Below are 10,612 nucleotides of genomic sequence, written 5' to 3' on the forward strand. Positions count from 1 at the left end.
CACACACACACACATATATATGCATATACACACGTATTTATTAAATAAGACTAGATTGAAGGCCATGACTGGAGGCTAAGGATACAATGTCATTCAACCTGACAAGACTTTATTAAGCACCTTGTACGGGCCAGGCGTTTTACTCAATGCCTGCTATGTAGAGACATGATGCTAGGCACTAGGGGGACAAGGAGAAAGAAACCAGCCCTTGCTCTCCTGGAGTTCACACAGCTAAGAATACCCCAGAATCTACGCAGTGTAAATACAAAGCGATTCTGGGGTTAGGAAGGGGAAGTGCATTAAGAGCTGGAGAAATCAAGACAGGCTTCTTGTAGGAGGTGACATGACATCTAAGCTGTGCTTTCAAGGGAGCTCGGGACTCTGTGAAGCTAGAGTAACCAAAAATGACCCCCACCCTCAGGGACGGGGAGAGTGTCACACAACCTGTGCAGAGATAAGCAAACACACCAGCCACACATCAGTCATCTTGGGAAGATGAGAACAACAGAACCTGGGGAGATCTGGGAGTCACCGACAAGAAGTCTTGGAGGGAGCTAGAGATGACAGGAAGCAGCGACGTGAAGGGAAAGCATTCCGGGCATGGGATTGTGCCAATGAATGGGGCAGAGCACAGGATCTAGAGTTGGGAAACAGCTCATCCGATCCGGTCCGAACATAAAGTGTGTCAAGTATACGCAATAAGGCTGGAAGGCTAAGTTGGAACTAGATGGCCGAGGGCACTGAAGACCAGGCTAAGGAGCTGGTCCTTTATCCAACAGGTAAGAGGGAGCCATGGAAGGTGTGTGAGCAGGGCAGTGATGGTCACACCGGTGCATTAGTGCAAGAAGGCTCTGACAGGCAGGATTTGCAGGAAGAAAGAAGAGTGGCGGGCAGCACAAACTGCAGTGAGGGGAAGACAGGAAAGAACCTGTTCTCAGACCAAGACATACCAGCTCAGACCTGGCCTGAAGCACCCAGAAGGTTTCCCCACTGGTCAGTAAGTATTTCTAGACACTCCAAGAAGCCCTGAGGATGCCAAACTCTCGCCCAGGATGCTGCATGTAACAGCCCATCTCAGAGAGAGAAGAGCTGTCGTGACCTTTCTACAGCCCTCTGCAAGGCTATGATTCATGTTTCATGGAAAATATTGAGAAATATTCCACTAGAAATCCAACTGCTTCCCCAGCAGAGTGGCAGCTTCCTGTTTTTTCCTTTCTTCATTATCCCCCATGATGTTCCCAGGAAAAAGGAGCTCTGCTCTTTCAGGAGGGCCAGGGCTCTGAGACCCGTGGTCCCCATCTCCTTCAGGTGCTGTCACAGAGGACAGAAAGATGATAAACCACCAACAAATAATTCCAAACAACGGATGAGCTTATCTACACAGAGACCAAACTTCTGGACTTCCCACTACTATATTACTGGGTACTTCTGGCTGCCTTGCTTTAATTCCCCAGTGAAAACATTCAAATAATGAAAAAACTCAAAGTTGAAGAAACTCCATGTTGTTTCAACATAATAAGACATAATCTGGCGGCCCAGTGGATAGAGCACTGGGTCTAGAGTACGGAAGACCTGAGTTTAAATCCTGCCTTGGACACTCACTAGTTGTGTGACCCTGGGCATGTCACTTCACCTTTGTCTGCTTCAGTTACCTCATCTATGAAATGGAGATAATAACACCTCCCTCCCAAGGATGTTATGAGAACAAGATATCTATCAATGTCTTTGCAAACAAAAGCACCATATAAAAATGCAAGCTGTTATGAATAAACTGTTTTATCTCAAGGTCATAGGACCACATATTTGGAACTGGAAAGGACCTTAGAGGTCAGCTAGTCTAATGCTTCTATTTTACAAAGGGAAAAACTGAGGAACCAGGAAGTTGGGTGCCTTTGCCCAAGGTCACGTAGAAACCAAGTTTAAGAGTGAGGGTTTGAAGTCCACAACCACTCCTTCAGTCAAGGCTGATTTGACTTACAATGCTCGTCTTCAACCCATGCTCAAGAAAATACACACACACACACACACACAGACACACACAGACACACACAGACACACACAGACACACACACACACACACACACGGCAACATAACAGGAGTAATGGAAAAAGAACATAATTTAGAGTCCAAGGCCCCGAGGCCATATCCCAATTCGTCACTGAGGACCTGTCATGACCTTGGGCTAACCACTCACCTCTAAAATAGAGGAACTGTACCAGCCGACCTCCAGGTTCCCTTTCATCTAGAACTGCTAAGACACTACACATTCAAAGGCTTCGGTGTACAAGCCCAGGCCCAGGAGCCCAGCAGATGCATAATAAATGTTCACTGATTGATTGTAAACAATCATTCCCATCTCATCCCCTAACATTAACATCCCAAGGTATAAAGATCTCATGGTGGGCATCTCAGCAGTCAGAGCATCTTAGGATATTCTTCAAAGTCCATCTGGCCCAACCTCCTCATTTTACAGATTAGGAAACTGAGGCACTGACGAGTTAAGTGATTTGCCTACTAGGTTGCTAGGCTTTTTATGAGAGCCTCTATTACACACATAAAGTTTTGGGAGTGTTGATTACATTTTGCTAGCTCCTTCCTGAAGGGTCCATTTTCAACCAACCAACATGTTGGAGAGGCCAAGATAAAAGCAAAATATGTTAGATTAGAAGAGACTCAAATGCTTATTTCTGGAATTGAAAAAGAGTCAAGTGTTCATTTTAATTCACTGCTGTCAATACTGGGGTTGAGTTTCTTTTCTTTTTGGGGGGAAGGGTGATAAATGTTGGAGAAGATGTGGGAAAATTGGAACATGAATGCATTGCTGGAGTTTTGAAATGACCATTTTGGAGAGCAATTTGGAACTATGCCCAAAGGGCTATAAAACCTTTGACCCAGCAATAGCACTTCTAGGACTGTATCCCAAAAAGACCATACAAATGGGGGGAAGGGGAGTTGGGGTTCCTGTTTTTTAAACAACTGACTTGTAACAGGTTATTTTTTTCCTCTCCTACCTCATACCCCCAAACAAGGCAATGGCATTTGCAGAGCTCAAGAACCATAGTACAGTATGATGACTGGTGGCAATTTGCATAGTGAATGCTATTTTGCATATTAACTAGCTCTCACTAGGAACCATGAGTTTCTTCATATTATTTATTAATAAAGAGCAGATTTTTCTTTTAAAGAGAACTCTACTTTTTATTAATATGTGTAACACATGGATTAGTATGTGTGAGACATACATGGTCAAGTATAGGAATACTTGAAATCGTCAGGGAAATACACTCTAGCAAAAACACCCTATCTGACCTATCCTTGGGATCTCTCCCTACTAGGTGGCTCAGTAGATAAAGCACTAGACCTAGAGTAAGGAAAGCCTGAGTTCAAATCCTACCTCAGATACTTACAAGACAAGTCACTCAATCTCACTCAGCCTCAGTTTCCTCATCTGTAAAATGGGGATAATGATAGAAGCCAGGGCTATTGTGAGTCTAAAATGAGATAATATTTATAAAGTGCTTAAGGCATTACATGTTATTATTATTTTTGTTATTATTAGATGAAAGTGTCACCCCCTGTGTTATTATAAGTCCTCAAAAGTCCACCAGAATGAAAACATAATAGAATGCATTTTTTAAAATAAGTCATCTTAGATGCTACAGGCTGATTCAGTCCTCAGAGAAAACAAAATCTACCTTTTTTTTCCTTTCATCCCCTCAATCCTTTTTTTTCCTTTGTATTTTCTTGTTTAATCCAATACAAGACAGCAGCAGGCACTGCAATGCTTTCAGATGGTACAAACGGGGGGAAAAATCAATCACAATTATTGAGTTGATTTTGAGAAACCGAAGGACAATTCCCCAAGTTTACTTCTTTATTTATGTAACGTTGGGATCACATAGAGGTGTTAAACACTCAGCCGAAGGTCTGGTTTCAATCCAATCAATAATTTCCCATCGATCCAGTCCATGGGCCAAATTTATAATTTATAATAATTCTGATCGCTCAGCTCAAATGCCCCCAACTCCTCCCCAAACAGTAGCCTTTAGAAACCAGCTCTATGATCAGATTAATCTAATTAGTTTTCCTCTGCAGCAATCAACATGATGTGGGAAGTTCTGGTTCATTTCCCAGAAGATGACAATGCTCCAGAAGAGAAATTAAGACTACCAATCCTCCCAGAAAGGTATGAATGCTCCAAGCCTGAGAATACCAATGAGGAATAACTTTCATTTTTCACCATCGTGATGCCTTTCGGGAAACCGGCATGTGTGCCGATACGTCATCACTTATAAAAGCGATAAGTTTTTAGATAATACCCCCCCACCATCTTCCCTAGACTTTGCCAAATCCCCCAATCCATCAAGCAGTTCCAAACACTGTCCAGTCACCATGATTCTCCAAACATTCCTAAAGATGCCCCAAGCTCCACGTCACCCAATTCAAACAGAGCCTCCCGCCTCAGGGCTGCAAACTGTGGTTCCATAAAGGCCTCGAGGACTTTGACCGTAGGAAGCCAAGGAAATCCAAAATACATATTTTGGCTTCTGAAAAAGCATAGGAAGACCCAACGAAAACCCCTATTTCCTTAAAGCAACAAACTGGGGGAGAAATCTATTGGTTGGGAGGCTGACCCAAAATGTCCTTACCTTGAATGCACTGAAGAGTTCCATCCTCAGCCCTGATTGTAAAACTTTCTCCTGGATTAACTTGAACTAGAATGACCTGTCAAAATAAAACACTAATTTCAATTTCATACTAGAAACATCTGGTCTTTTTTTTTTTTTTTATTTCAACCAGTTTATTACTTTGATTTATATACCAGACAGAGGTATAAAAAGAAAAAAACAAAACAAAACACAATCCAGGATCTTGAATAACCACAAAGCCTGGGGCATAACCAGAGTTTTAGAACCAAGGCAAGGTTGACCCAAAAAAGGCTCCAGTAATAAATGGCGCTGAATTGGAATTGGGCTAAATGTAGTCTCCAACACTATCTTAGAAGTACATAACAAAATGTCCAAAGAGATTGAAGTCACTTTTCTAGATAAAGCACTGTTCCTCTCCTCAACTTAGGGGGAAATGTCTAAAACACAGAATTTACATCATGCCATTGCTTGTTTAGAAGAAGCACTTAGTACCAATCAGGAGCCTAATAATGATGGATATCGTTCTAAGAATGCATGATGCAAGTCCAATTTCCGTTCTTGAGCAGCTGGGTAGCGCAGTGGATAGAGTGCCAGGTCTAGAGTCAGGGAGACCTGAATTCAAATCCTGCTTCAGATACTTACTAGCTGTGTGAACATGGGCAAGTCTCTTAACCCTGTCTACCTCAGTTTCCTCATCCATAAAATGGGCGTGATAATAGCACTTACCCCCCCAAGGTTGTTGTGAAGACCAAATGAGATAATAACGGTAAATCCCTTAGCACATGCTATACAAATGTTTATTTCCTTCCTTCCTTGTATTTGATAGAGCCCTAGGGGCAGCTAGGTGGTGTGGTGAACTCAGGTCCTCCTGACTCCAGCCTCAGACACTTGACACTTACTAGCTGTGTGACTCTGGGCAAGTCACTTAACCCCGATTGCTTCACCAAAGTGGGGAAGAAAAGAAAAAGAAGATGACAGAGCCTTGCACACAGAGTAACACAGTCCTGGGTTTGAATCCAATCTGGGTCATTCATTATCTGTGTGATACTAAGCACATCCCTCAAACCTCAGTTTCCTCATCTGTAAAATAAGGAAAATAACAACAATCTCGAAGGATTGCTAAGAAGCATTAAACAAAGTCGGACACCTAAAGTGCTTTGCAAACCTTAAAGTCCTAAGTAATATCAGCTCTCATTGTTACAGTGAGATAACAACCAGCAATGACAAAGCATTCTCAAGTTTACAAAGTACTTTATAAATGTTATTCTCATTTGATTCTTGTAACCCGTACTGTGAAGTCAGTTTTAATTTTATCCCCATTTTACAGACAAAAAATTGGGATTTGAGATAGGTTAGCATCACCCAGCTAAGAAACAGATTTGAATTCAGGTCTTCCTGGAAGCTGCCCATGTTCTCTTATGGAAGAACGTCTGGAGAAAATCTCTCCCCTTCTCCCTTCATTTACTATAAGCTGTTGTGCCCTGTTAGACTATAAACCCCTTGAAGGCAGAAACTCTCTTGTTTGCTTGTATTAGTATCACCAGGACTTATAATAGTACCTGACATAAAGTAAGTACTTAATAAATGCTCTACCTCTAGAGATTCTATCTATCTATCTGTCTATCTGTCATTCTATCTATCCTTCCACCCATCTATCCATCATCTAGCTATCTATCCAGCTATCATCCATGTTTTACCTATACCAATCTATCCATCATCTACCCATCATTTATCTGTAACTATCAACATACATTTATAGATATAAACATACATATGTACATGTGTATCTTGGTGTATATCTTTGTCTAGATGTATGTATCAATTTGACAAACTCCCCTAGCAAGCCCATACTAAATCCTCAAATTCTCAGACCTATTTTCTAAACATTTGTGTTTGCCACATGACCTACACATTTCCATGGCTTAATTTCACTCAACTAAATTGGGAAGGCAGGCCACGCCAATCCCACATACATGAAATATATTTAATTCCTCCTTTTGAAAGTCAGAACTTTCATTTGAAGGAAACAAGAAAAAGAAAGGAGGCTGATTTATATTTGAACGTAAATTAAAAGTGATCATTCGAGCTATAAAGCCGTAGTTTCAGGAACAATCATGTTTTAAATTAAAGCAATTTACCACGTGATTCTGTACATTACACTAATTAGGCAGAAGCCTACTGACTCATTTAAAGTTTGAAAATATAAGTTGCATGTAATTAAAAAATATAAATGCTAACACAGTTATTTCCAGCTTATAGTGGGGCCTTCAATAAAAATTGATGAGAGCTAATTTCATTCAGAATCTCACTTCTATAATAAATGGCTCCAGCAAAAACAAAGAACAAAATCATTCTTCCAACTTTAATGCCCAACAAACATTAGGGAAATCCCTTTTTTTCCTTCTCTGAATCATGCACAACATTGATTGATTAGATATCAATCCAATAGCACTAGATTGATAAAATGAAAATGAAGACTCTTTTCTCTCTCTCTCTCTCTCTCTCTCTGTCTCTTCTCAGTGAAAGGAGAAGCAGGGATGGGGTCCTTTAGGAGAAGCCCAAGACTTCCCAGGGGTACCTTTGGGTCTGACTCTAAAAGTGCTCACAGAAAGCTAAATTATTCCTTTTTCTTTTATGTGAGGCAATTGGGATTAAGTGACTTGCCCAGAGTCATACAGCCAGGAAGTGTCAAGTGTTTGAGGCCAGATTGGAACTCAGGGCCTCCTGACTCCAGGACCAGTGCTCTATCCATTGTGCCATCTAGCTGCCCCAAACTAAATTATTCCTCCCTTGGCTACACAAAACAGTCACAAAAGTGTGGGGTAAATTTTCAGCCTCATGAATGATGGACAGTAGGAAGAACAGGATGAAAGAGTCTAGCTCTGGAGTCAAGGGCCTCAGATCCTAACCCACCTTGCAGACTCATAAGATGTGTGACCCTGGGCAAGTCACTCTCTGGGTCCTGTTTCTTCATCTCCAAACTGAGGGAGGTTGGAGTTAACCAGTCAATCAAGCGGTCAGTAAACATTTATCAAGTGCCTACTCTGTGCCAGGCACTATGCTAAATTCTGGGGAAAAACAAAGAAGCAAAAGACAGACTCTGCCCTCAAGGAGCCGACAATCTCGCATGCTTCTAAGGTCCCTTCCAGCTCCAAATCTACAATCTGCCTGGATGCTGGGCGCCATGAGCTCAAATTCTGGCTCTGCTTCACCTCCCATCCAGTGCTAGATTTGTGATACCAGGGTCTGAGGATTTACAGGACTTTCCTCCATCGAATCGCTTCCCACCCTGGCCCTCAGTTTCCCTCTTCTGTAAAGTGAAGGGAAGATGGCATAGGCCACCTCTAAGATTACAAATCTTCCAGCTCTAAATGTTCGATGCTCTGAATCACAAAGATGCATTGACCAAACAGCATCGACCACGTCTTCACAAATCCCTTCGGCCCTTGCTATCCAGGCGTTCCGGCGGGCTTTTGTCCTGAAGGTCGCTGCCTCCCACGGAAGCATTTTTCCCGAGCAGACCATCGGCAGCTCCACATTCCAAGCGAGGCACCGAGTCCTCCAGCATCACCAAGATGGACCACATTCCTCCAAGGAGGGGCAGGTCTGGGGGAGAAAAGCTTTCAGCCCAGCATCTCACAAGCACCCTCGCCTGGGAGCCATGAGTTCCTATAACATTCACGCTGCTGAGTTGCCTGGGCAACCAGACTGTAATCTATCAAGGAACCTGGCAAGCCCCTGCATCCTAATATTCAATCTTTCTTACCCAGTAATAGCGAAATGCCTCATTATCCCAGAACGAGCAATCCTTTGGCCCTGTCATCAACACAACACACAAGGAAGGTAGTTGAGCAACAAGCGGGGCACGGCCATTGTCATTTAAATTCTTGAGGATTAAAAAATTTTTAAAAAAATGAAAACCACCACACATTGGTCAGATGACCCACACTTCCCTAAAAACAGGCACGAATAAGCCAGCAGTGGGACCTGGAACACAAAGTCTGGGAGGTCAATGAGGCAAAGGCTAGAACCCCAGGAGCAGCTAACTTTCCCCCATCTACAAGACTTTTCTTTGCTGAAAAGCTGACAATTATAAATTCTTGTCTATAGCAGACGTGAAACAAACACAGAATCTCTGTACAGGCCCCATCACAACTACCCATTCCCACTGCCCTCTTTTTCCAAACTGTCAACAGTGAACTGCAGGTTGTTCTAAAGAATGAATGAATGAATGAATGAATGAGCACTTTAAATGATTATCATGCACTAAATACTAAGGAAATAAATGAAAACAAACAAGATAGTTCCCCCTGCCCTCCAAGAGCTTATACAGAACCTCTAAAAGAGATTCTTAATCAGGGGGTCCACAGACTGCAGACAGATTTTAGGAGGGTCTATGAACTTGATAGAGAAAAAAAAATCTACATTTTTATTTTAATACAATTATAAAATGTATACAATTGTATAATTATATTATAGTTACATAGTTATATTTATATATATTCATAGTATAATGATTTCCTTTTAAATTCTATGTGTTGTATTGCACGTATTTGAAAACGTTACTCTGAAGTGACCATAGGCTTCACCAGACTTCCAAAGGGGTTCATGATTTCAAAAAAAAAAAAAAAAAAAAAAAAGGTGAAGAATCCTAGTAATAGAGTATGACAAAATAAATTGGGGAACATGAGTTGGAAAGCATTGAATTTGGAGTCAGGAAACCATCCTTGGAATCCTGCCCCAGACATTTACAAGCTGTGTGATGCCAACTGACTTCTCCGGGCCTCAGTTTCCTCTTCTGTCAAAATGAGAAGGGAATTGGGCACTGTGGAGAAAACTCTACAGGCAGAAGTTCTGGACTCAAATCCCACTTCCAATGATTAACGTTCCTGTATGACCCTGGGAATAAGTCACTTTACCTTCAGCTCCATCATTTGCATATAGATGACCTTTTTGGGTCCCTTCTAGCTCTAAAAATCATATGGTCTTATAAGAGGTCCTGGTCTTGTCTGGACAGGAAGATAGAAATGCAGGGCTTTACCATGTTTTCCCCAGTTCCAAGATTTTAAAAAATGTTAGCTTTGACTTTTCCTCCTTACAGCATAGGAGAAAGCCTCCAGGCAGTTCTGTGCTTGGCCTCATCTATCCATCCATGTTTTCAAACCTGTCTGTACTAAAAGACCAAATGGCCCATGTTAGAAAAGGAACAGAGAACAGATTATCAAGGCCTAATGCAAAATAAATGGCCAGCAAGGGGGTGAGGAGAGCCTTAGGTCTGTTTTCACCAGGCCCAACAGGCACGAGGCAGCTGGGCTCTCCACCAGGGGTAAAGTGAATGTCTTCTTCTTCCCCAGTCAAGAAACAAAGATGGCAGCCTTCTAGGACTCACACTTTGGTGATTGATTCCATTCCATTCAGTTGGACACTTTGCCCCTAAAAAATTAAATTCCTCAATGGCAAAGATTGTTTTTGCTTCTTTGTATCTCCAGCCATGGAAAGAAACTGCTTAATTCATGTTTGCTGATTGACTGATTGATAGACATTAGTCCATCAATTCAAGGCTTGAAGCCTTTCTCACTCCTTGTACCTGCAGCGTTCTCTCCTGCACATACCAAGACAGTGAGCTCATACGCCGAGTATTATTTGAAGGGATATTTTTTATAATAACAGATATGATTCTACCAATCAATCAGTAAGTATTTATTTGGTGCCTATTATGTGCCAGGCACTGTGCAAAGTGTTGAAGATACAAAAACAAAAAAAAAAAAAATGAAATAGCCCCTGTCCTCAAGGGGCATGCTTTCTATTAGAGGTGGCACTACGTACATAATATGCCTATTCAAAAATATATACAAAATTGCATGTGTGTAGGTGTGTATGGAAGGAAGGATGGATGGATGGATGGATGGATGGAAGGATGGATGGATGGATGGATGGATGGATGGATGGATGGATGGATGGA

At 41.9% G+C, this 10,612-nt stretch overlaps 1 protein-coding gene across 1 annotated transcript in view; it reads right to left on the minus strand.

The window, feature by feature from the left end:
* FNDC3B (fibronectin type III domain containing 3B) overlaps positions 1-10,612 on the minus strand; it is a 396,339-nt gene that overhangs the window by 263,560 nt on the left and 122,167 nt on the right. Inside the window, exon 3 of the mRNA XM_027875752.1 lies at positions 4,651-4,726. Within this exon, the coding sequence (XP_027731553.1) occupies positions 4,651-4,726 (76 nt within the window). The remainder of the gene's footprint in view (positions 1-4,650; positions 4,727-10,612) is intronic.

The sequence above is a fragment of the Vombatus ursinus genome, unplaced genomic scaffold, assembly GCF_900497805.2.
Source record: "Vombatus ursinus unplaced genomic scaffold, bare-nosed wombat genome assembly UNPS02014810.1, whole genome shotgun sequence".
In the NCBI taxonomy this organism is placed as follows: Eukaryota; Metazoa; Chordata; class Mammalia; order Diprotodontia; family Vombatidae; genus Vombatus; species Vombatus ursinus.